At 42.0% G+C, this 27,613-nt stretch overlaps 1 protein-coding gene across 2 annotated transcripts; it reads left to right on the top strand.

The window, feature by feature from the left end:
• SMIM7 (small integral membrane protein 7) lies at nucleotides 1-24,620 on the top strand. 2 transcript variants are annotated; one of them, XM_073655980.1, is made up of 5 exons: nucleotides 1-130; nucleotides 10,800-10,841; nucleotides 13,947-13,999; nucleotides 17,106-17,196; nucleotides 24,244-24,620. In XM_073655980.1, the coding sequence occupies exons 1-5, from the start codon at nucleotides 105-107 to the stop codon at nucleotides 24,257-24,259; spliced, it is 228 nt and encodes a 75-aa protein (XP_073512081.1). In that variant the 5' UTR covers nucleotides 1-104; the 3' UTR covers nucleotides 24,260-24,620. The 2 variants fall into 2 exon arrangements, with proteins under 2 accessions (XP_073512081.1, XP_073512009.1); XM_073655908.1 differs by having other exon boundaries at nucleotides 120-257.
• Nucleotides 24,621-27,613: the final 2,993 nt, after the last annotated feature.

The raw sequence follows: 27,613 nt of genomic DNA, 5'->3' as shown, positions 1-27,613 counted from the left end.
CGCCCTCTAGTGGCGAAGACTGGAACAGCACACCCAGAATAAAGCAGCGCGGAATTGCCGCCTTCCGATGGATGTTGCCATTTCTGTGGAGGCCGTGACGTCATATGAAGCGGGCTCCAGTGTCACAAACGTAAGGGAGCTCGGGGCTGCACGCTGATTGGCTGTACTTGGCCGCCGGAAGGCGGAAGTGTGTGTGACCGGTGAGCTGGCTGCTGCTGCTGTGGTGGCAGGATGATCGGGGACCTATTGCTGTTCGGGTAAGAGCGGGCACAGGACGGGACCCTGGCTCTGTATGACGTCACGTGTTTACACAGGACGATGGCAGCTCTGATGTAGCACACTGCAGCCGAGGGCTCCTGTGCACTGCACAGACATATCGGGGAGATCCTTAACCCTTCCCACTGTCACCAATTCATGTCTTTATATACAGATTATTTTAATTCTTCCTCTGATAGAGCTGTAACTTTTATTCTTTTGGTAAACAGCGCTGTATGATGGCTTAGTTTTAGGTGGACGGCGCTGTATGATGGCTTAGTTTTGGGTGGACAGCGCTGTATGATGGCTTAGTTTTAGGTGGACGGCGCGGTGTGATGGCTTAGTTTTGGGTGGACGGCGCGGTGTGATGGCTTAGTTTTGGGTGGACGGCGCTGTGTGATGGCTTAGTTTTGGGTGGACGGCGCTGTGTGATGGCTTAGTTTTGGGTGGACGGCGCTGTGTGATGGCTTAGTTTTGGGTGGACGGCGCTGTATGATGGCTTAGTTTTAGGTGGACGGCGCTGTATGATGGCTTAGTTTTGGGTGGACGGCGCTGTATGATGGCTTAGTTTTAGGTGGACGGCGCTGTATGATGGCTTAGTTTTGGGTGGACGGCGCTGTGTGATGGCTTAGTTTTGGGTGGACGGCGCTGTGTGATGGCTTAGTTTTGGGTGGACGGCGCTGTGTGATGGCTTAGTTTTGGGTGGACGGCGCTGTATGATGGCTTAGTTTTAGGTGGACGGCGCTGTATGATGGCTTAGTTTTGGGTGGACGGCGCTGTATGATGGCTTAGTTTTGGGTGGACGGCGCGGTGTGATGGCTTAGTTTTGGGTGGACGGCGCGGTGTGATGGCTTAGTTTTGGGTGGACGGCGCGGTGTGATGGCTTAGTTTTGGGTGGACGGCGCGGTGTGATGGCTTAGTTTTGGGTGGACGGCGCGGTGTGATGGCTTAGTTTTGGGTGGACGGCGCGGTGTGATGGCTTAGTTTTGGGTGGACGGCGCGGTGTGATGGCTTAGTTTTGGGTGGACGGCGCGGTGTGATGGCTTAGTTTTGGGTGGACGGCGCGGTGTGATGGCTTAGTTTTGGGTGGACGGCGCGGTGTGATGGCTTAGTTTTGGGTGGACGGCGCGGTGTGATGGCTTAGTTTTGGGTGGACGGCGCGGTGTGATGGCTTAGTTTTGGGTGGACGGCGCGGTGTGATGGCTTAGTTTTGGGTGGACGGCGCGGTGTGATGGCTTAGTTTTGGGTGGACGGCGCGGTGTGATGGCTTAGTTTTGGGTGGACGGCGCGGTGTGATGGCTTAGTTTTGGGTGGACGGCGCGGTGTGATGGCTTAGTTTTGGGTGGACGGCGCTGTGTGATGGCTTAGTTTTGGGTGGACGGCGCTGTGTGATGGCTTAGTTTTGGGTGGACGGCGCTGTGTGATGGCTTAGTTTTGGGTGGACGGCGCTGTGTGATGGCTTAGTTTTGGGTGGACGGCGCTGTGTGATGGCTTAGTTTTGGGTGGACGGCGCTGTGTGATGGCTTAGTTTTGGGTGGACGGCGCTGTGTGATGGCTTAGTTTTGGGTGGACGGCGCTGTGTGATGGCTTAGTTTTGGGTGGACGAGTTGCCGATTTTTTTTTAGACCATTTTGGGGCACAGAAACCAGCAATTCAATTATTGTTTTTATTTTTTTACGTCGTTCACCGTGCAGTGAAAGTGATGACTGATTTGTCCGCCAGGTCGGTACGATTACAGCGATATCAGATTTCTATTGTTTTTTTATGCTTTGCTATTTTTACAGACTAAAAACAATATTTTACAAAAAAGAATTAGATTTTGCATTGTCGCATTCTGAGAGCTGTAACTTCTATATTTTTTGCAGAATGAGCCATATTCTGGCTTGTTTTTGCGGTACTGTTTGGCGTTTTTATTTCGGTATATCTCTTTACATACGACTTTTTATTCACTTCTTTGTGAGTCAGTATGATGAAAAAGCATCATTTTTTGGAGTGTTTTTTTTATTTCTTACGTTCGCCAAACAGACTAAACGTGGCAGTTTTATAGAGCGGGTCGTTCTGGACGCGGCGATACCAATTGTGTACGTTTTATTTTTTATCACAAACGCTGCATTTTAAGTGGCTACATAGATTTTAGTAAATTGTGTGCACTTTTTTTTATTTTTTTTTTTATGTTTTTTACAATTTTTTTTTTTTTTCCCCACTAAGTCCCACTGTAGGACATGGGTAATTTTCAGTTTGATCACTGATCTCATACACTGCAGTACTCCGGTACTGCAGTGCATGAGATCTGTCAGTGAATCACTGAGTCAGCCTGTGAGACCCACCTTTTTGGTCTCACAGGCATGATCTCAGGGTACCATGGTAACTGTCGGGACCTGCGATTCTCCTCGCAGGGGTCCGATGGTTACTAAGGGGGTCTTGCAACCCCCTTGTAACCACTTAAATAGCGCTGTCACGATTGACATCAGTATTTAAGAGGTTAATCAGCCCTGATCAGCATCGAATCCAGCTAGGGCCATACTGCAGGGTGTCAGCTGTCACAGACAGCTAACACCCATGGGTATTGCCACTACCAGGTGGCACTATTCACTTATTCTAAAGCGCCGTGAAAGAGCGGCGCTGAGGCATAAGTACCCTTAACTGCCGCCCTAAAAATGCGTTATGGCGGTCATTAAGGGGTTAAATACCCCTGAGGTCCCTGATTCTGCCAGTTTTTTTTTAATCTTTTTTTGAGCTGTGTAGCTGCATTGCAGAGATTCAGATTTGTTGCTTTTGCAGCGCAGTATGTGAAATCTCTGCTTGCAGTCCAACTAGGTATTTCTTCAGTCTTTTCTGGGTATGTTTGTCTTCACCCCTCCCAGATGCTGCAATCACAGGTCAGCAGAGTCTTGGAAAGAGAGGTGAAAACGCATGTCTCCAGAGAACAACCTCTGAAGAAACACCCAGTTGTAGTATAAGCAGAGATTTCACATACTACGCTATAAAGCTATGCACCTGAAATCCTCCTAAGGCCACAGCCCCACTATCAGTATTCGGTCAGTATTGTTTCTCAGGAGTGGGTGATAAAACCAGGTGAGAAACAATCAGAGAAAAGGTATAATAGCAACAAGTCACCAATTCTTCATTATCACCCACTCCTGGGAAAAAATACTGACTGGATACTGATAGTGGGGCCGTGGCCTAAAAGTTTCACAAAAATGAACTTGATGCACTGCAATGTAAAGTGGCTGTGTACATCTTTTAACTGCTTCAGGGTTCAGAAACCATGAAGTGATGAAAAGTAACTTGTTCATCGTGGAAAACATTGACAGGTGCGTTGACGTCTTAAAAACCATTTGGGACGATTCATTAAGTCTGGCGTAACGTACACAGTCTTAATGAAGTTCTTGCTGGAGTACAGTCACGCCATGTACGTCGCTTAATGAATTGTGCATGTTTAATACTCAGTGTGCGCTGTCTCCAGGGGCTGGTGCACAACCTCAGGGGTGTAACTTATAGTGAATCTGACAGGCAGGCGTGACCAAGCCCATCCTTCCAATGCACACCCATATTAGCATAGCTGGTCAGGACTGGTGTGTAAACGATAAAAGTTGCAATATTTTTTAGCAATAAGGACATGTGCAAAAATACCGTACTTATTAAGATGTTTACGCAGAACTCTGGTGTGACCATCGCCACGTATATCAGACCAGAGGCTTTGCAGTTGGAAAAATCCCTCTGAAATAAGGTTCTACCTCTATAGGCCCTTGGGAAAGACTTGCATTGCCTCATCCAATTGCATAAGCACCATTCACCACAGAATCTGCAGATTCTCCAGTCCTCATGGGTGCAGTTTTTTTCTTTTTTTTTTTTTTTTTATAGATCCCTAATTGACCGTCCTTTCCTGAAAGTTACAGTAGGGGACGATGCAATTGCATTCTTCAGGTGCGGGTCAGCCAGGAGTATGTCATTGTTGCCTGAGGATACCATAGGTTTGATCACTTGGATTGTCGGAGGTTCCTATGACTCGTATTATCCCATCTTTTCTCGTCCTCTAGGTTTTGTGTGGAGGATTGATTGTCTATCCTGTTTTTCTGCATGTGATTGTGTGGAATCTAGAATATACTGTAGATACCCTTTTCCCCTAATCCTGGTGGTCATGTCCAATGCTTACATGTTAAAGCCCGTGATGTTTGAACAATTCCTCATAAGACACAAAAAATGGCCTTTAGGTATTCCCTCTTTTAGAGGTGTAGGGTGATGGTGCTTGAGGGTTTGCGATAAATCATTGTGCCCCAAGTGCCATCCCGCTCTTTTTTGATTAGTACACCAAGGAAAGGTAATTGACAAAGATTAAATTCTGCTGTGAATTTCATTCATATTTAGCTCACTGACAAACTTGAGAAACTGGTCACTTGTCCCAGACCAAAAAATAAAAATTTCATCAATATACCTATACCATAGTCCAATGAATTGGCACCACCACATATGATCCCTAAAAGCTGTAGTTTCTTCCCACCAGCTCAGGAATAGGTTGGCGTACAAAGGGGTACATGGGATCCCCATCGCAGTACCCCCGGAGCTGGTGGAAGAAGAGGCAGGCAATTATTTAGGACATGCTTTGATAACTACCAGGTCCATTTACCCTCTTATGGCCTTTTGTATCATATATATATATATACACACACACACACACACACATATATTTTTTGCACTGGGCACTTTTTTGCATATATAATTTAATTATTTCTATACTCTCTTATTTTGCACACATATTTCAATAGAATGTGTATAAGTCAAAGTTTGCTAATATTTAAACGTTGTAGGGTTTTACTCACTCAGCTGCATTGGCGGTAGACACAGGAAGCTGTTTCTTTAAAAATGTCGAAGGCAGGTTTATTATACCTTCATAAACCGCACTTTAGTAGTAAACAAAACAACCGCCTCATCTGGCATAAAGTAACAAGACAGAAAATAAACAGTCCATACAGTGCTGCAGGTTCGCCCGTTCAGTCAGTGTCCTTTAGCACAAACACGCTGAAGGTCTCCACACCTCCAGCCACAGACACTGAATGAGACACTTGGTCTCCATTTTATAGTTACAAGAGGCACGCCCCTGGGGGTGGGGATATGTGAGCAGCCATTCCCTCCCATCTCTTATGACTGCTCGTAAAACCCAGCTCTGGCACGCCTATTATCCCTCTCAGCACTACGTGTGCTGGAGCATGCATTTCCGGGTTTACATCACCGAAGCTACCAACCTTGATGATACATATTTCCCCTCTAGGACTTGTCCTGCAGCCATCTTACAACGTGTATAGATATAGAAAAATTATATATGCAAAAAGGTGCACCATGCAAATACACTAATAAAAATATGCTGAAAAAGAGAATGGACAGCACCTCCAAAAACATACATTGATCTATTGCCTCTCGGCAAAAATATATAAAACTGAACATGAGGTTCTTAGTTAAACATTCTGATCAGACTGTATGAAGCCCACTGCGACGTCACTGCGAACCTCTCAGTGGGTCCTGAACTTTTATGTTCAGTTATATATATTTTTGCATGATCGGTCCTTTTCTTTGGATGTGCATTCCTCCCATTTGGCACAGGTGATTTTAATTAGCAGGAGACTGCAAAGAGGGTCCAGATTATTTTTGTCTCATTTGAGAGCTTGAGGAAGGTGAGTCACAATACTCCTTTCATGTGGTGTTGGTGCAGTGTGTCGGCCATTGTTGCTGTGGTTTTGTGCTTGTGGGGCGGCGTGTTCTGGAGTCATGGGGGACTTAGTCTTGCAGCATGGGCGCCATGAGGTACCAGGCCGCCCGCCCTGCTGGTGGATTGCAGCTGCGACGGTGGTTGGCGCACGGTGCTACTCCTTTTTAGGCAGGAAATGTTAGGACCCACTGAGAGGTTCGCCTTGACGTGGCAGTGGGCTTCAGAATGTTAAACTAAGAACCTCATGTTCAGTTATGTATATTTTTGCCGAGAGGCATTAGATAAACGTATGATTTTTTTGGAGGTACTGTCCATGCTCTTTTTTTTTTTTTTTTTTTGTATTGCATGCTAATAAAAATATATCCCACACAAAAATAACAGGTAAAAATAGGTATATCATGACTTACAGAAAGATCACCCACCAAACATATGTTTAACTATTATCGAACTTTAACTTGTACACATTCTATTGAATTAAAAAAATATTTCTTTATACTTTTTTTGTGATGACATATATTATGCCTTATACTGTTGAGATACCCACCAATCTTAAACCATTTTGTGTCTGTATTGCTGGGATTATTTATATCCATTGTATTTAATAAAACGTATTATGTCTTAATAGTTGGAGTTGCCATTTCTGTCCCGGCGCATATAGTTTTTTTGTTTTCTTGATTCATACAGTGCCTTCTGGGACACTTCCACTCACTGGGATTACAAGTTTCGATAGCTTATGTTTCCTACGTAGTAGGAAACATATGTAACCTCCCCCGGCAGGTTAGTGGCCAGTGTACCAGCACAAACAACCTGTCAGTCAGCCGGGAGGGAGTATTGCTCTGTAGGAATATAGTGGAAGCTGAGAAGCTGTAAGTGCACTGTCCCACCCCAATGCACTTTCAGACACATCTTCAAAATGTAATTTCTTGCTGCTGGAGTCATAAAGAAATGGACTGTCTTAAATTATCTTATAAAGGGCTACAAAATCCTATTAATGGTTTAGGGTAGGGAGGGTTGGGGGTTAACATTTTTGACAGGTTCTTTTTAACCGGTTCCCGACCGCCCACTGTACATAAACGTCCGCGCTGCCTGGGCTCTGTGCAGCGCGGACGTTTAAAAACGGTGGGTGGTCTCGCAGCGCTCAGGACCCCCAGGGTCCTGCAAGCGCTGCAATTCCGGTGCAGAGCGATAGCTCTGACAGGGAACATCATCGGGACCTGATTGGATCAGGTCCCAGTGATGTTAACCCTTTGCTGTCTTCTATATGCTGCGATCTATAGTGATCGCGGCATATAGGAGACAGCAGGAGGAGAGGGGGTCGTCTTACTTACCTCCGATTCCTTTCAGGACCTGGGGTTGCTATGGCAGCTGGAGGTCACATGACCGCCTCCAGCTCTGCCATATATGGTGTCCTGTCTGGCTCAGCCTGAAAGCTGAGCCAGACAGGAGACTGCCTGAAACAGGGAAGATCTCATGTAATGTAATACATGTCTATTACATTACATGAGATCAGTGATCAGAAAAATAAAAATTAATGTCCCATACAGGGACTAAGTAAAAATGTAAAAAAAAGTTTTTAAACTGTTAAAAAAAAAAATCACAAAATAAATAAAAATAAATAAATAAAATATTAAACCAATAAATCCGTATATTTTTACAAAACCAAAAAAAGAACACATATTTGGTATCGCCGCGTCCAAAACAACCCGAGCTATAAAACTGTCACACTAATTAACTCCTTCTGTGCACACCGTAATAAAAATAAATAAAAAACGGAGCAAAAAAATATGCTTTTTCATCATATCGCCAAACAAAAAGTGGAAAAAAATGCGATCAAAAAGCAAAATAGAAAAAAAAATGGTACCTCTGAAAACGTCATCTTGTTCCGCAAAAAACAAGCCGCCATACAGCTCCATCAGTCGAAAAATAAAAAAGTTATAGTGCTCAGAATAAAGCAATGCAAAAAAAATATTTTTTTCTATAAATTTGTTTTATTGTGTAAAAGCGCCAAAACATAAAAAAATATACAGTAAGTGTAGTATCGCTGTAAATGTACTGACCCGAAGAATAACGCTGCCTGATCACTTTTACCACACGCAGAAAGGCATAAAAAAAACCTCAAAGAACAATTCCTGAATTGGTTTTTGTTAATTTTACCTCCCAAAAAACGGAATAGAAAGCGATCAAAAAATGTCACGTACCCAAAAATGGTACCAATAAAAATGTCAACTCGTCCCGCAAAAAACAAGCCATCACATGACTGTCGGCCGAAATATGGAAAAATTATAGCTCTCAAAATATGGTGATGCAAAAACTAGATTTTGCAAAAAAAAGCGTCTTTTAGTGTGTGACAGCTGTCAGTCATAAAACCCGATATAAATCAGGTATCTCTGTAATCGCACCGACCCGAAGAATAAAGTAATCTCATCACTTATACCGCACGAGGAGCGGCGTAAAAAATAAATAAAACCAATTCTTCACCTGCTACTGATTTGTTTATTATGTCTCCGAAAGATCGCAGTAAGGCTCTGCTCACATTTATCCTGCGCTCTGTGCTGAGCACTTACACCAGAATTTCCGTGTAAATCTCTGAAATACGTGTTTCAGACAGAACCCATGACGGAAGATTCCCTGTAATGAGGCAGATATAGACCACTGTGGACGCCGTCTAGCCTGGGATCCCACGGTGTCATTTGTTTTAGGCGTGCATAAAAGTGCGGTTGGCCCGTTTTGTGCACTTCTGAAAAAAAGGACACTGCTTAAACAGAGGCCAGACGGAGTCCAGAGTAACTCTGCTGCCTCATTACAGTGAATGGATCCCGCAGGGGTTTCATCTGAATTACATCACTTGGAAATTTAGATGGAAACCCCGATGTAAGTGCTCAGCCTAGAGCACCGGATAAATGTTACATAAAATGTTCCCAATAAAAGCTTCAACTCAGTCCTCAAAAAAAGCTAGTCCCCACTCAGGTCTGTCATCTGTTAAAAATATAAGGGACTTCCAAGTTACTGGTAGCAGAAAGGCTCTGGAAAAGCGAAATGGCCCTTGCCCCCCAAAAGAAATTCAGAAAATTTTGTGCTCCCAAATCCAAATGCCTATTCTACAATAATTTGTTCTCCAATTGTCAAATAGCACTCTGTCCCCCCAGATCTCGCCGTATGGCTGAGCGGTACGATACAGCCACATATGGGGTATTGCCACTTTTAGAAGAAATTGTGTGACATATTTCGGCACCATTTTTACCCATTGCCCTGTGTGAAAATGTAAAATCTGAGGGTAAAACATTTTTTTGTGGTAAAAATATAATTATGCTTTTTTCACTGCCCAATGGTATAAATTAAAAAATTTAAAAAATACTCACTACTTCCCTAGATGAATTCCTTGAGAGGTGTAGTTTACAAAATGTGGTCACTTGTGGGGGTTTCTGCTGTTTCGGCATGTCAGCGACTCTTCAAATGTGACATGGTGTCTGCTGCCTATCCCAGCCAACATAGCTCTCCTTTCTCTTCCGAACCCTGCCGTACACCAAAACAGTGGTTTTCCCCCACATATGGGGTATCGGCGTACTCAGGAGAAATTGCACAACAAATTTCATGGTGCAATTTCTCCTGTTACCCTTATGATAATGCAAAATTAAGGGATGAAAAATGTGAAAATTTTATTTTTACAGCTCAATATTATAAACTTCTGTGAAGCACCTTGGGGTTCAAGGTGCTCACCACACATCTAGATAAGTTCCCTAAGGGGTCTAGTTTCCAAAATGGTGTCACTTGTGGGGGGTTTCCACTGTTTAGACACATCAGAAGCTCTCCAAACGCAACATGGCGTCCGCTAATTATTCAGACAAATTTTATATTCAAAAAGTCTAATGGCGCTCCTTCCCTTCCGAGCCCTGCCGTGCGCCCAAACAGTGGTTTTCCCTCACATATGGGGTATCAGCACGCTCAAGAGAAATTGCACAAAAAAATTTGGGGTCCATTTTTTCCTGTTACCCCTGTGAAAATAGAAAAAATTGGGTCTAAAGTAACATTTTTGTGAAAAAAGTTAAATGTTAATTTTTTTTCTTCCACATTCCAAAAATTCCTGTGAAGCATCTGAAGGGTTAATAAACTTCTTGAATGTGGTTTTGAGCACCTTGAGGGGTGCAGTTTTTAGAATGGTGTCACTTTTTGGTATTTTCTGTCATAAAGACCCCTAAAAGTGACTTCAAATATGATGTGGTCCCTAAAAAAAATGTTTTTGTAAATTTTGTTGGAAAAATGAGAAATCGCTGGTCAACTTTTAACCCTTATAGCTCCCTAACAAAAAAAAGTTTTGGTTCCAAAATTGTGCTGATGTAAAGTAGACATGTGGGAAATGTTATTTATTAACTATTTTGTGTGACATATCTCTCTGATTTAAGGGCATGAAAATTCAAAGTTAGAAAATTGCAAAATTTTCGCCAAATTTACGATTTTTTTTCACAAATAAACGTAAGTTATATCGAAGAAATTTTACCACTATCATGATGTACAATATGTCACGAAAAAACAGTCTCAGAATCAGGGGGATCCGTTGAAGCGTTCCAGAGTAATTACCTCATAAAGTGACAGTGGTCAGAATTGTAAAAATTGGCCTGGTCACGAAGGCAAAAACAGGCTCTGGTGCGAAGTGGTTAAACGATAGGTAATTTTCTGATGTCACAAAATTCCCTTAAGGCAGAAGTCTTGAGCTAAAGAATGCCTTATGTGTTTGAAAACCTTCACTACCTGTATTATAGACTTTATTACTATTATTATAGAAAGTGAAGTGGTCTTGTGTATTACAGTAGTAATCTCTTCTTTTGTCGTTCCTCTATAACAGGACACTATTGGTGAATGCTGGAGCGGTGCTGAACTTCAAATTGTAAGTTCTCCTCATAGATAATCTGCTAGGGGTAATGTGCATGAGTATAATGTATGTCTACCCCCAGCAGAAAAACTGTTCTGGTGCAGGGCCTGCACTAGAATCCTGGGTTGTTTTCTTGCATTAGCCGTTTTGCCCTCAATAGCAGTTGGGGTCTGTGCTGTCTCCATTTGTCCAGTTCCATTCTATTCTCCTGTGCTGGACAACAGTGTGCTGCTATCGGGGGGCTAAAGTTCTAGCAGTGATTGATGAATATGATAGTGCATAACTGGAAATACACTTCAAAGGGAATGTGTCACCCCCTGGGAGATATCAGACCTCTACTATGGGCATACAGGTGATAGAAATGTAAATCTATACATACCTGTATGGCCCATAGTAGAGGTTTGATTGCAGAGAAATCTGGTTATATAAAGTCTGTTTTCCAGATGCTTGGCGTCCAGGGGACGGGAAGAAATCCCCTCCTATCTGCTTACTATTCCATTAAATCGCCACCTCTGTGCTAAGTTACCATATCCCCCCCCCTCCCCTGCACGTCACAGGGCCCTGTGACTGCCCTATGATGTGCTCTGCTCTGCCTCCCCTCCTGCCCCCATGGAGCGCACTTTGTTTCCCTCCGGCCCCGTTTGGCTGTGTACTGCCAGAGGAGCGGAAGTCTCAGTGACTCACCGTCGCTTGCGCAATACAAGGCTGCGGCGCAGTACGCAGCCAAACGGGGCCGGAGGGAAACTGCGCACGCGCTGGGGCCGATCATCGCGGCAGCACGCGACCGTTCAATACACATTGTGCAAGTGTGGGTCACAGCATCAGCGTGACCACAGCAAGCCTATTCATGTGACATTGGCGCACACCGTGGGCGGGACAAGCCGGACTGAATAAGGAAAGGAAAACCCCTATGACTAAACGAGCAAGTAACATAGAAGTACATAAAGCGATTTTTACAAAAGATTACAGCACTGATTTTAATGCAAAAAGTGTGTTAGTGATGCACATTGTTTACACCCTCCAACTGACATGACAGGTTCCCTTTAAAGAAGCACTCCTCCCATCAAAGTTTTTATCTTCTTAATATATTACAGTCATCATATTATATAGCACTGTATACTTACAATTGCTAATTTTGCCTTTCTACCCAGTTAATTCTTCTCTTTTCTCTGCTCTATGTAGAAACAGGAAGTCTCTTGTCCCTGCAAAAATCATTCCCCTCTTCAAAACCTGACTTCTCTCTTCCCCTGCCAGGGACTTTGCAGCGACTTATGAGTCATGCAGGGAAAATTGACCTCCTGTTTCTACATAGAGATAGTCTGATCTATGACATCAAGTGATGAAAAACTGACTAACAGAAAACAGAAGAATTAGCTGGGTAGAAGGGCAAAATGGGCAATTGTAAGTACACAGTGCTATATAATATGATGATTGCAATATATTAAGAGGAGAAAAACTTTGATGGGAGGAGGGCTTCTTTAACTGGCAGACATTTACAACACATACTGTCAATATTTATTTATTTTACTCACTTATATAGCGCCATTAATGCCACAGCGCTTTACAGACATTATGGGCCTTTGAATCCAGGATCCCACCGCTGCAAGGCTGCAGTGTTAACCACTGAGCCACCGTGCTCCCCCGTACTGTCGCTATACCATAAGTGTTTCCAGTGGAAGCACATGACGCAGTCAAACTGCAGTACATGGAGAAATCTTTTAAAACCCAATTAAAATGCTGATCACTTCTACAGCTCACTGTTTTATAAACGCCACTAATAGAATCATGTTATTTCCCAGTGTACAATTTGGGAGAAACAATCCAACAAGTATGGATAGTTTGTGACAGGCACATTGCTGTGAATATGACAATGCAAATTACAATGTGACCATATTAATTTACATTATGCTATGATACAGCATTGACTTAGTGATCTATGGCTGATCATCGTGTGTCTCATAAGTCACTGTGCTGCACCAACCTTAGGCTATGCCCATGATGCAGAAATGCTCCTGATATTTTCCTGAGCGTTTCTGCATCTCCCTGGCAGAAAAAACACATGCGGATTGTACATGCGGATTGTACATGTGTTTTTTCCGCCAGGGACAAGCATTTTCGCATGCGGGTTGTCGAGCGCTTTTTCAAGCGATTTTTAGCATCACTTGGAAAAGTGCTTGAAAGTTGGTCACCCAATATAAGTCCATGCAACCGGCATGGATTTATATAGTGTGACCAACATAATGTCAAAAAAAAGGAAAGAATTAGAACATAAAAAATAACCTTATACTCACCTTTCCGGCGGCCTCGGTCTGCTCCTGGCGTCGCTGCTGGCTCCGTGGCGGGTACCGGTAAGGAAGGACCTTCCATGACATCAGCTTTCAGGTGATGGTGGCGTGACTAAATGACGTCATTGCTGGGAGCCGAGGAGAGTGCATCGTCACCGGGAGGAGACTGGGGGCGCCGGAGAGGTGAGTGAGTAGGATTAATTTTTTTTTCTTTTATTATTTTTAACTTTAGAATTCTTTTTTTTAACTTGCAGGTACGATGCTACCTGGGTTGGATGAGAGTCTCCTCTTCTACAGACCCGGGTACCATCCGCACATTAATCGCATAAGATCCACATGACTACATGTATACATGCGGCTCTTATGTGATCCAATGCAAATCAATGGCAGCGGAATCGCACTAGAATTGGTTATGCTGCGGTTTTTACCGCAATGCTAATCCGCAGCGGAAATTTCCGCATGATGTTCACAGCACATGTGTATTTGCATTGCTGGAGCAGCCATATGACATTTGTTATTAGGCGATGTGCACACGAAGCGGATTTAATTCATTTTTGCGGCGTTTTTTCTCTGCGAAAAAGCATTAAAATCACTTGTAATAGGTCTGCCATAGACCCATTTCAAGCAATTTTAATGCGGTTTTGCAGCGAAAAAAACCCATTAAATCCACATCGTGTGCACATCGCCTAATACTGCTTTCAATAACAAATGTCATATGGCTGGTCCAGCATTGACACACAGCAGCACATCTGAGCGTGAAGGTTGAAGATTTCTGATAAATGATAGGAACTTTTCTTACTTATTCACACAATGTTTTCACCATTTTTAAACACAGAAAGAAGAAAGACTCCCAGGGGTTTGGAGATGATCCCTCAGAAGCCACTACAGGTGAGTACAAGTTCTCAGAATATTCTATACAGTGAATGCTGATGGTAAGGACATTGGTGATGTGAGCCAAAATTGGCCAGCCAGCCTAAAAATGAGTGATGTTAAAAGTGCAGCTACAAAGCCATAAATGCTCCTCAGGGTGTATCACACGTAGTGGGAAGGTCCCCAGATTATCCTAAAATTTAGACTGCTAGGACCCTCTCAAAGCTATGCTGTCCAGCCACCATTAAAGGAATGTGTCATCAGAAGGTAAATGAATTAAGTTGTTTCAGGAGATCTACATGTACATTAGCCACAATGAACAGACTCGGACCCCATCTTTGTATAGCCACTTTTATTCAGCATGTGCAAAGGTCAGAGAGCAGGGTCAGCTGTGACATCACCTATTGTGATTGGTGGATCCTGTGTATAGAGGTGCTAGCTGTCATTGTAATCCTGCCTGTGAAGAGAATGAGACTGCTGAAAAGTCATTGATTCTAAAAATAGCCCCAGTGGTGAATGTGAAAATTTCATGTTTTCAACTTTTTATTCTTTTTTTTTATATATATATTTTTTTGTGTGTGATATGGTAAAAAAAAATCTCCAAAAAAATGTTTAAAAAATACATTTAACACAACCTGATTTAAGCAATAGGTAATAATTAATGATATGTTCCTTTTTAATGTATAAAGAAGATTCCAAGATCCCCTGTAACAGAGATCTCGATTTTGTCACTGTCTGGTTGCTGCAAAACTACATCACTCAGCATGCTCTAACATAGGGATGTCAAACTCTGTCCAAGTTTTTAATTTTGGCCCTCCGTGTATCAGTCGCGGGCCATCCTTGATATGTATTAAAAAAAAAAAAAAAAAAATGTCTACAATTGAGGAAGTTTTTCCTTGTCATCAAATATAACGATGAACCATTTCAAATGGAAACAAACTTAAAGGGGTTGTCCCTTGAACAAAGTATATGCACAGTATGTACCCCCCTAACCCTCCCCAGCAAAGTGTGGTGACTCCAACGCAGTATGATGCCCCAGCTATGATCCTCACACAACCCTCAACACAGTATAGTGGGCTTTACATAGTCCTCCGTGCAGAATAATGGTCCCCACACACAGCCCTCAACACCGGGCCCGGCGCACAGCCCTCCGTGCAGGGTAACAGGCCTGGCGCATTCTTTTCCATAAAGTATAAAATGTTACACTCCCAAAATATTGCGACATCTGGAGAGCCACAGGTTGGAGACCACTACTGTAGAGACAGTGTTCGGCCATTTCTCTGTGAGCCTAGGGAATGGCCACCAAAATTCCCAAGATTTGGGGCCAATTAGACAGCATGAAAATCTTGTGCATCCACTACAATATTGGCACTGAAACACCCAGCAGACACCTCTCATGTCATCTCCTTTTGTTGTTTTTATATAATTGCAGAGGTAATTTCCATTTGTATGATAGACACAAATGATGAATTGTATTCCCAGTGTGTAAATGTTAGTGCAAGAAGTTTTAGGGTAGAGATACAAGGTGACAAATTCCATTTTAATGGGAAAGTGTCATCAGAATATGACATTGTTTAAATCAGGTTTTTATGTTTAATGTGTGTAGATTATCGATGGGTGGATTGATTCGCAGAACTATGGTCCAGGTCAATAGTTTTTGACAGATAGATGGGAGTCCCGCCAATCTCTTACCTTCTGATGTCCCTGTCACAGCATTTGATTTGTCAGAGTTTGTGCAGATCCATCTATGTGTTACGTTGCACAGATGACGTCGCACCAGCCCTGGCTGGGGATGCTGTAAGGTGAGAGATTCACGGCCTCCCGTCCAGCCGCCAGGTACCACTGGCTTGGATGCTTCCCGCAAATCGATCCACTCATCTACAATAAATAGCTATATATAATATATATCTCACAAAACTTTGTGTGTACAGAACCCTCTTCAGCAGTCTTATCAAGGCATACAGGATTCCAATGACAGGTGACTCCTCTACAGACCGCTGGTAACACAGGATCCATCACTCACATAGGGATCTGTCAGCTGGATGGCGAGAAAGCTCTCCTGTGTGACTCAGTCATGCAGCCTCTGTCCAAGTAGACGGTGATATGCCCATAAAGAAAATCCAATATTTGCAAAAAATATATTCAACATAAAAACTCCTTTTCTGATCACACACTCTTTAACCTCCTAAACTTCCTGTACAATACTGATAATCTACAGTTCCAATGTGATTGCCATTTTATCAGTGGGCTTCTATCTAGGTATACTGATCATAAATAAATGCTCTAATATTGAAGAAATGGCAGATTACTTCTCACATCATGGATTCCTGAATTCTCTTTACATTTTTGTGACGGACTAAGAGCTTTCGCACATTATGTATCTGTTGAAAATCCCTTTCATTTGCTGCATTAAGTGGATGTTCACAGATGAGATGTAAGCATGCTTACCATAATCCTATTGGGAAAGCGTCCCCATCCGGCTGGTGAGGGGCGGTAATCGTGTTATTTTCCTGTGCTATATTATTAGGCACATTTGGTCAGTGGTGAAACAGAAGACAATATCTGTGTCCTGCTCTGTATACTGAATATATCGGTATGTACGGTGAGAGGTGGACGCTATACAGCCTTCCTTCATGCCTGGATGTCAACCTGACCATGGGCCTGAAATACCCGAGGTGTGGATTTATTATTTTGACACTGCTTTTGCTGGACTCTGCTCAATGGCTTATGGCAAAATCTTGATTTTGCTTTTTTTTTTTTTTTTGCATTGGTACAGAATTGGTAGGGGATTAGTAAAATGAGTGTTACTCATGGGGTTGGACTACTTTTAAAGGGTTATTCCCATTTTTAGACATTATCTCCTATCAATAGAAACGGGAGCTGCATGGAGCTGGTTCCTGACACGTGTACCAGTGCTCCATTCATTTTCCATGGGACTGCTGGATATGGCGGAGTGCAGCTATTGCTGCCAGTCCTATAGAGAATACACGGAGTGATGGTGCAATCTTGGGGTCCCAGGAGTGACACTAACTTATTTCGGCATGTTCTGTGTATACACCTACAGTAGCCCGTGTATGTGCGCCACTTCAAACTAATAATGTTTTTTTTTTTTTTTTTTTTTCAGGTGACAATATTCGAGAATTTCTCCTCAGTTTACGTTACTTCAGAATTTTTATCGCCATGTGGAACATATTTATGATGTTTTGTATGATTGTGTAAGTAGGATTTATTTTTTTTCAACCTTTACTAAGGTGTTTCTTTTCTGTAACAATAGTTCTAAATTAATTTCTTTATTACAGTTAGACTGGGGTCAGACAGTAACTTTGGCTGCGACACAGATCAGGCGGCCAAAAATCGCTCTATGCTGCTGGTACAACGCAGCATAGCGCAGCTGAATGGGGTCGCATTGCAACCGGCAAAGTACAGCGACCAGCAAGTTGCCCAAAATCCCAACTGGTTGTGTATTTTGCAACGTTCTTGCAGTACCTTCCAAGTGGCAATGCGACCCTATTTACCTGCATTATGCTGCAATGTGGCAGCGGCATAGACCAATATTTGCCGACCAAGCTGTGTCACCATCAGTATTGTGTGCTGTGCTGCTCAACATTACAGCCAAGTGCAATTGTCCAATAGATATCTCACTAAATTAGAATATCATCAAAAAGTTAATTTTTTTCAGTTCTTCAATACAAAGAGTGAAACCCATATTATATAGAGTCATTACAAACAGTGTGATCTATTTCAAGTGTTTATTTCTGTTAATGTTGATGATTATGGCTTACAGCCAATGAAAACACAAAAGTCATTATCTCAGTAAATTAGAATACTTTTATAACAGTTTGAAAAATGTTTTTAAAATCCGAAATGTTGCCCTACTGAAATGTATGTTCAGTAAATGCACTCAATACTTGGTCTTGGCTCCTTTTGCATCAATTACTGCATCAATGCGGCGTGGCATGGAGGTGATCAGCCTGTGGCACTGCTGAGGTGTTATGGAAGCCCAGGTGGCTTTGATAGCAGCCTTCAGCTCGTCTGCATTGTTGGGTCTGGTGTCTCATCTTCCTCTTGACAATACCCCATAGATTCTCTATGGGGTTAAGGTCAGGTGACTTGGCTGGCCAATCAAGCACAGTGATACTGTTTTTAAAGTGAATCTGACACCCCCTGGGACTTTTCAGACTGCTAATATGGGCATACAGGTTATAGAAATGTAAATCTATACTTACACAGGGCCCTGTGACGTGCAGGGGAGGTGGGGGGGGGAGTATGGAAATAGAGCTAGTAGGCGGGGATTTCTTGGCGTCCGGGGGACGCGAAGCTTAGCAGAAATAATTTAATAAAAAAAGCTATTACACAGCCACCAGACCGCTAATATTAGCGGTCTGAAAAGTCCCAGGAGGTGACAGATTCCCTATAAACCAGGTATTGGTACTTTTGGCAGTGTGGACTGGTGCCAAGTCCTGCTGGAGAATGAAATTTCCATCTCCAAAAAGCTTGTCGGCAGAGGGAAGCATGAAGTGCTCTAAAATCTCCTGGTAGACGGCTGCGCTGACTTTGGTCTTGATAAAACAGTGGACCTACACCAGCAGATGACATGGCTCCCCAAACCATCACTGATTGTGGAAACTTCACACTAGACCTCAAGTAGCTTGGATTGTGGCCTCTCCACTCTTCCTTGTGGAGTATGTCAATGACTGCCTCCTGGACATCTGTCAAGTCAGCAGTCTTCCCCCTTGATTGTGGAGCCTACTGAAACAGACTAAGGGACCTTTTTAAACGCTTAGAAAGCCTTTGCAGGTGTTTTGTTAATTATTCTAATTTACTGAGATAATGACTTGTGTTTTCATTGGCTGCAAGCCATAATCATCAACATTAACAGAAATAAACACTTGAAATAGATCACTCTGTAATGACTCTATGAGTTTCACTTTTTGTATTGAACTGAAATAAATTAACTTTTTGATGATATTCTAATTTAGTGAGAAGCACCTGTATATTATTGTTGGGCTAGTAGTTTGTAGCCATCTGTCTCAAGTATGAGTTTAATGTTAGAATTCCCATGAGATCATAATGATTTTTAATGTTGAATTTCTCTTTAGAAGGGCACTAGTGTTGAGCGAGTATGTTCTGTTAACCCTTTCGCCGAGTATGCTCGGGCCGAGCTCCGAGTATTTACGGCTGCTCGGTGATATATTTGAATCACTCCCGTGTGCATGATTTGCGACTGTTTGACAGTTTTACTACATGTGAGGAATGTCTATTTCTTACACATTCCTCACATGTAATCATGCACACGGGAGCGATTCAAACACATCACCGAGCAGCTGTAACTATTCGGTGCTCAGCCCGAGCATACTCGGCGAAAGGGTTAACAGAACATACTCGTTCATCACTAAAGGGCACATGACCAATTTATCTTGGATGAGTGCTATCCGTGGTTTTCACAGATAGAATGTCATAAGGACAAGTGTTATGGAACTGTGCACATGTCCGAACCGAGGGACAAATCAGAGACATGTCCTATTTTTGATCTGAGTGTCTGATCAGAATTGTCAATGCAGGTCTATGGGACCGCAAGATAGACATCAGACCGCACTTAGATGACATCCGAGTTTGGTCCGATTTTCATGGACTGAGAATGGAGAAGTCTGTGTAGTATAAATGAGGGGTGGCTCACTGCTTACAAGAAGGGTGCTCTGAAGAAAAAAATTCAATATATAAAAAGAAAACTTCGGCACTCCAGTTTGAATATTAAATATAAGTTTATTCATATATAGATCCTTGACGGCAAAAAAATTATTGCATGTGCATAACCCATAAACCAAACGTTTTCGACCTACATTGGTCTTTATCAAGGTTTCTCTAAGAGAAAAAAAAAAGTATCAAAATCAAATAAATTCAAAAATACAGGAATATCATACAGAAAGAATATATCCTACACAATTAATCGTATGGGAATATTCAGTTGTTATAGAGAGAGGAGACAATAAAAGGCATAGTAATGTTGCATAAACCATAATAGGAATCATATATAATGGGTATGAGACTCACTTGCTAGAAGATTTGGACTCAGTATAGGCAAGTATCAGATGCTAAGAAATTCATTGGGATTCTCTAAAAAGTAAAAGAAAACAGAGCCAAAGAAATGAGAAAGAAAGAACCTCAGTGAAAATCCAGTGATAAATAAATGTAATTAATACACATCCCCATGCACCAGGTATGTGTATTAATTACATTTATTTAACCCCTTAATAACATCTGACGTACTAATACGCGTCTGTGCCCTGGGACTTAAGAGCCAGACCCGTATTAATACGTCATCGCGGGCGCGATCGCCGCCGGGTGTCAGCTGATTGTCACAGCTGACACCCGATACTATGTGCAGGGAGCGGTCCTGCACCGATCCCAGCACATTAACCCCTGCGATGCTGCGATCGAAGTCGATCGCAGCCGATCGCAGCATTGCGGGGGCAAGGGGAGGTGATCGCAGATACTCACCTCCTCTTCCGGCTTCCAGCGCTGTCTGCAAAGGCTTCCCGGGTGTTGCCATGACGACCCGATGTCGTCATGACAACATCCGGGTCACCAGACAGCAGGAAGATTGTTTGGACATGCGCAGTGCATCTCCAAACAATCTTCTCCCTGTCCAGCGCTGATAGCCTGCATGGCACAGGGATGCTGCTGCATTCCTGTGCCATGCAGGCGATCAGAGAAAAAAAAGTGAAAGTCCCATAGTGGGACAAAGTAATAAAGTATAAAAACTGTCAGTAAGTGGGAAAAAAAAAAAAAAATTGCAAAAATATAAAAAATAAAATAAAATAATCCACCAAAAATAAAAATATAATGTACCCATCAATAAATATTATTATAAAAAAAAAAAACAATAAAAGTACACATTTGGTATCGCCGCGTCCGGAACAGAACAACCTGACCTATAAAACTGTCCCACTAGTTAACCCCTTCAGTGAACATTGTAAAAAAAAAAAAAAAAAAACTAAGCAAAACAATGCTTTATCACCATACCGCCAAATAAAAAATGGAATAACACGCGATCAAAAAGACTAATATAAATAAAAATGGTACCGCTGAAAACGTCATCTCGTCCCGCAAAAAACAAGCTGACATACAGCTCCATCAGCCGAAAAATAAAAAAGTTATAGCTCTCAGAATAAAGCTATGCTAAAAAATATTTTTTTCTATAAAATTGCTTTTATTATGTAAAAGTGCAAAACATAGAAAAACGATATAAATGTGGTACCGCTGTAAACGTACTGACCCGAAGAATAAAGCTGCCTTATCAATTTTACCACACGCGGAACAGAATAAAAAAAAAAAAAAAACAAAAAAAAAACAATTCCTGAATTGTTGGTTTTTGTTTATTCTGCCTCCCAAAAATCGGAATAGAAAGCGATCAAAAAATGTCACGTGCCTGAAAATGGCACCAATAACAACGTCAACTCATCCCGCAAAAAACGAGCCGTCACATGACTGTCTGCCAAAATCTGGAAAAATTATAGCTCTCAAAATATGGCGATGCAAAAACTAGATTTTACAAAAAATGTGTCTTTTTGTGTGTGACAGCTGTCAGTCATAAAATCCCCATATGATTCTGGTATTGCTGTAATCACACCGACCCAAAGAATAAAGTCGTCTAATCACTTATACCGCACGAGGAACGGCGTCAAAAATAAACTCTTGGGTTAGGATTGGGTTTGGGGTTAGGGTTGTGCTAGGGTTAGGGTTGTGCTAGGGTTTGGGGTTAGGGTTGTGCTAGGGTTAGGGCTGGGTTTGGGGTTAGGGTTGTGATGGGGTTGTGATTTTTTTCAAAAGTAAGAAAAAAGATGACGATATGGCGACTAGTGTTGAGCGCAAGTGCTCGCTACTTGAGTTTGCATCGGGTGCTCTGGTATGCATTGAGTATCGTGGGTATTTGAGTGACATGCTCGAGTCTCTGCCCCATATGCTTCGCGGCCAAAAAAACTTTACCGCGATTGCCTGCCATGCACGAGCGATCCCCGCATGGTTTTTTTTGGGTGTCTAATAACCGTGAAACATGCGGAGCAGGGACTCGAGCATGTCACTCGAGCACACGCTGTACATGGTGCATACCTGAGTACCCGATGCAAACTCAAGTAGCGAGCACTTGCGCTCAAGACTAATGACAACTTATTCAATATGATGACCTAATGTAAACAAATTCTGTGTCGTACCTCTGGGTTCAAAATGTTCACTATACACCTTAATAAAATCCTTGAGGGGTATAGTTTCCAAAATGGGGTCACTTGTGGGGGAGCTCCACTGTTTAGGCACATCACGGGCTCTCCAAACGCAACATGATGTCTGCTAACAATTTGAGCCGACAATTTGTTAGCGGATACCATGTTGCATTTGGAGAGTCCCTGTGTGCCCAAACATTGGAGCTCCCCCACAAGTGACCCCATTTTGGAAACTAGACCCCCCAAGGCACCTATCTAGATGCATAGTGAGCACTTGGAACCCCCAGGTGTTTCACAAATTGATTCATAAATATGAAAGTGTGTTTTTTTTCACTTTTTCATTTTTACGAATCAATTTGTGAAGCACCTGGGGGTTCCAAGTGCTCACTATGCATCTAGATAGGTGCCTTGGGGGGTCTAGTTTCCAAAATGGGGTCACTTGTGGGGGAGCTCCAATGTTTGGGCACACAGGGGCTCTCCAAACACAACATGGCGTCCGCTAATTATTCAAGCAAATTTTACAATCAAAAAGTCAAATGGCGCTCCTTCCCTTCCGAACCCTGCCGTGCGCCCAAACAGTGCTTTTTCCCCACATATTGGGTATTTGCGTGCCCAGGGGAAATTGCACAACAAATTTTCGGGTCCATTTTTTCTTGTTACCTCTGTGAAAATAAAAAAAATTGGGTCTAAAGTAACATTTTTGTGAAAAAAGTTAAATGTTCATTTTTTTCTTCCACATTCCAAAAATTCCTGTGAAGCACCTGAAGGGTTAATAAAGTTCTTGAATGTGGTTTTGAGCACCTTGAGGGGTGCAGTTTTTAGAATGGTGTCACTTTTGGGTATTTTCTGTCATAAAGACCTCTCAAAGTGACTTCAAATGTGATGTGGTCCCTAAAAAAATGGTTTTGTAAATTTTGTTGGAAAAATGAGAAATCGCTGGTCAACTTTTAACCCTTATAGCTCCCTAACAAAAAAAAATTTTGGTTCCAAAATTGTGCTGATGTAAAGTAGACATGTGGGAAATGTTATTTATTAACTATTTTGTATAAGATATCTCTCTGATTTAAGGGCATAAAAATTCAAATTTTGAAAATTGCAAAATTTTCGCCAAATTTCCGTTTTTTTCACAAATAAACGCAAGTAATACTGAAGAAATTTTACCACAATCATGAAGAACAATATGTCACGAAAAAACAATCTCAGAATCAGGGGGATCCGTTGAAGCGTTCCAGAGTAATTACCTCATAAAGTGACAGTGGTCAGAATTGTAAAAATTGGCCTGGTCATTAAAGTGCAAACCACCCTCGGGACTTAAGGGGTTAAAAGACTTGGACATCTTTGTGTGCAGCTTTTTTTTTAAATTTACTTAAATGAATGTATTTTTGCCATTGTGTTTCATCAACAATTTTCTAGAAACTTTTCACATTCTGTATAGAAATATAGCCTTTGTGTTGCACAGTTTTGCTTGTTACAGAATGAGTTAGCAGAGAATCGGTCAGTGAGCTTGTTCAGATGGGAGAATTTTTAATGGTTAAATTCTGTTTTCTGAGCTCCTCTCAGCTGATTTTTGACCATGAGAAAGTTGAGCTAAACTTTGTAGTCCTTTATCGGCTGAAAAGAGCCTAGGAGAAGAAAGGGAACTGCTACAAACGCTCCCACCAGCAAGCTCACTGACAGATTCTCAGAAAAATCATTCTGCAGTCAGCAATGGACAGTGCAGCACAGTGGCTGTATTTGTGCAATTTTTGCAGCATTTTTAATTTAAACCAGTTGCAAAAAAATGACTTTCAGCCAAAAATGCAGGTATGCAAGTGAAAAAGGATATGGACACCTTCAGGGGCATTTAACACCTAGCTGTACTGATCACTCAATCTAGATGTTTTACTGTAGGATGTAATGAGCAGTATCCACTCTTCAGCCCAGTGTGTCTATACATACTAGGCCTCAAGGACTTGTTGGTGCTTGTGATTCTAATGCACTGTAATGTGTGTATGAGAATAAATTACACATTCATGTATCAATTCTCCTTTTTTTCTTCCTTTTCAGGTTGTTTGGATCATGAATAACATGGACATAGAAATGGTCCTCTACGGCTATGTGGATATTTTTACCCTACAACCTTAAAGAAGCTCCAATAACCAACCTCACTTTCCGTCGATCCCACCAAGGCCTAGCTGATCTGCAGATAAAGGCATTTATCTGTTGTGTGTATATATAATGGACTATTTTGTGACTTTATCACAAAATCCTCTATTGCTAAAGTAGAAAACAAACCTTATTTTAGCATGGGACCTCTTGCAGTTGCTAAATATAATGGCATTTTTAGTTGTTGCAGAAACAATATATAAAAGTAACATGAGAGCATTGTTGAAGCACAGACCTACTTGATCACTCATAAATGTCTTCCTGAAGATGACACTAAATGGTTGTTGTATTATGTTTCTACATTATTACTGCTCACATAGGGCATAAGGTAAAATATACTACATCATTCGTCCCCTTAGGGAACTTTTTTGTTTCTTCTTGAGTAAATGCGTGTATTTTGGCCTAAAAATAATTTTTGCAATTGGATTTCATTAAAAATTTTGCCACTGTCTATTGCTGGCTGTAGAATGACTTGACTAAGAATCTGTCAGTGAGCTCACTTCTTGTCTGACAGAGTTTAACTCTTAGGCCACGGCCCCACTATCAGTATTTTTTTCCCAAGAGCGGATGATAAATGCGGAATTGGTGACTTGTTTCTATTATACCTTTTCTCTGATTGTTCCTCATCTGGTTTTATCACCCACTCCTGAGAAACAATACTGACCGAATACTGATAGTGGGGATGGGGTCTTATGCCAAAACCAGGAGTGGGTGATAAATGCAGAATTGGTGACTTGTGGCTATTATACCTTTTCTCTGATTGTTTCTCACCTGGTTTTATCACCCACTCCTGAGAAATAATACTGACCGAATACTGATAGTGGGGATGGGGTCTTATGCCAAAACCAGGAGTGGGTGATAAATGCAGAATTGGTGACTTGTGGCTATTATACCTTTTCTCTGATTGTTCCTCACCTGGTTTTATCACCCACTCCTGAGAAAAATACTGACCTAATACTCATAGTGGAGCCGTGGCCTTATGCCAAAACCAGGAGTGGGTGATAAATGCAGAATTGGTGACTTGTTTCTATTATACCTTTTCTCTGATTGTGCCTCTGGTTTTGGCTCCCACTCCTGAGAAACAATACTGACCGAATACTGATAGTGGGGCTGTGGCCTTGTTGTTTTTCTCCACTCACAGACCACATCAAAGTTCAGTATAGCGGGAAACAAAAAGCTTGTAAGAGCTGAACCGTGAAAAATATTTAATGTATCACAATTGCAAAATTAATATTTAGATTGAAATGCATGCATTTAAATCAAATAATAAAAATGTAAGAAATTTACCCAAAGCAGACCAAAGTATTTTCACCCTGAAGAGGGCAATGTAGGTTCAGATGCTCTTAAAATAAAATAATCTTTTTATTGGTTTTGAGCTGAGACATAGCTATTGCTTAGACTAGGGTCACGCATGGAATCGATTAGCTTATCATGAAGATTTCCCCTATTCTGATCGTGAAGTCTACGGTGTATACAGTGGTGGCCAAAAGTATTGGCACCCCTGCAATTCTGTCAGATAATACTCAGTTTCTTCCTGAAAATGATTGCAATCACAAATTCTTTGGTCTTATTATCTTCATTTAATTTGTCTTCAATGAAAAAAAACACAAAAAGAATTGTCCTAAAGCCAAATTGGATATAATTCCACACCAAACCTAAAAAAGGGGGTGGACAAAAGTATTGGCACTGTTTGAAAAATCATGTGATGCTTCTCTAATTCGTGTAATTAACAGCACCTGTAACTTACCTGTGGCATCTAACAGGTGTTGGCAATAACTAAATCACACTTGCAGCCAGTTAACATGGATTAAAGTTGACTCAACCTCTGTCCTGTGTCCTTGTGTGTACCACATTGAGCATGGAGAAAAGAAAGAAGACCAAAGACCTGTCTGAGGACTTGAGAAACCAAATTGTGAGGAAGCATGAGCAATCTCAAGGCTACAAGTCCATCTCCAAAGACCTGAATGTTCCTGTGTCTTCCGTGCGCAGTGTCATCAAGAAGCTTAAAGCCCATGGCACTGTGGCTAACCTCCCTAGATGTGGACGGAAAAGAAAAATTGACGAGAGATTTCATCGCAAGATTGTGCGGATGGTGGATAAAGAACCTCGACTAACATCCAAACAAGTTCAAGCTGCCCTGCAGTCCGAGGGTACAACAGTGTCAACCCGTACTATCGGTCGGCGTCTGAATGAAAAGGGACTGTATGGTAGGATACCCAGGAAGACCTCACTTCTTACCCCGAGACATAAAAAAGCCAGGCTGGAGTTTGCCAAAACTTACCTGAGAAAGCCTAAAACGTTTTGGAAGAATGTTCTCTGGTCAGATGAGACAAAAGTAGAGCTTTTTGGGAAAAAGCATCAACATAGAGTGTACAGGGAAAAAAAAGAGGCATTCAAAGAAAAGAACACGGTCCCTACAGTCAAACATGGCGGAGGTTCCCTGATGTTTTGGGGTTGCTTTGCTGCCTCTGGCACTGGACTGCTTGACCGTGTGCATGGCATTATGAAGTCTGAAGACTACCAACAAATTTTGCAGCATAATGTAGGGCCCAGTGTGAGAAAGCTGGGTCTCCCTCAGAGGTCATGGGTCTTCCGGCAGGACAATGACCCAAAACACACTTCCAAAAGCACTATAAAATGGTTTGAGAGAAAGCACTGGAGACTTCTAAGGTGGCCAGCAATGAGTCCAGACCTGAATCCCATAGAACACCTGTGGAGAGATCTCAAAATGGCAGTTTGGAGAAGGCACCCTTCAAATATCAGGGACCTGGAGCAGTTTGCCAAAGAATGGTCTACAATTCCAGCAGAGCATTGTAAGAAACTCATTGATGGTTACCGGAAGCGGTTGTTCGCAGTTCTTTTGGCTAAAGGTTGTGCAACCAAGTATTAGGCTGAGGGTGCCAATACTTTTGTCCGGCCCATTTTTGGAGTTTTGTGTGAAATGATCAATGATTTGATTTTTGCTTCATTCTCTTTTGTGTTTTTTTCCTTGCAAGCAAATTAAATGAAGATAATAAGACCAAAGAATTAGTGATTGCAATCATTTTCAGGAAGAAACTGAGTATTATCTGACAGAATTGCAGGGGTGCCAATACTTTTGGCCACCACTGTATGTGAGGAAGAAGTAAAGTGCAGGATCAGACTGTACACTTTGTTTTCTGTAGTCGTGGAGACACACAGATGTGCAGAGGAGCTGTGGCACTAAACAGTAGGTGTTTTTTTCTGTTGTATGGGTCCTCTTTTCCACGAGATAGAACATCAGTTGTGGAGA

This window comes from Phyllobates terribilis, unplaced genomic scaffold, assembly GCF_046119375.1.
Source record: "Phyllobates terribilis strain yellow unplaced genomic scaffold, ASM4611937v1 Scaffold_1__5_contigs__length_1240528914, whole genome shotgun sequence".
Lineage (NCBI taxonomy): Eukaryota > Metazoa > Chordata > Amphibia > Anura > Dendrobatidae > Phyllobates > Phyllobates terribilis.
Note: the sequence above shows the minus strand (reverse complement) of the source record. Positions and strands in the feature narration are given on the sequence as shown.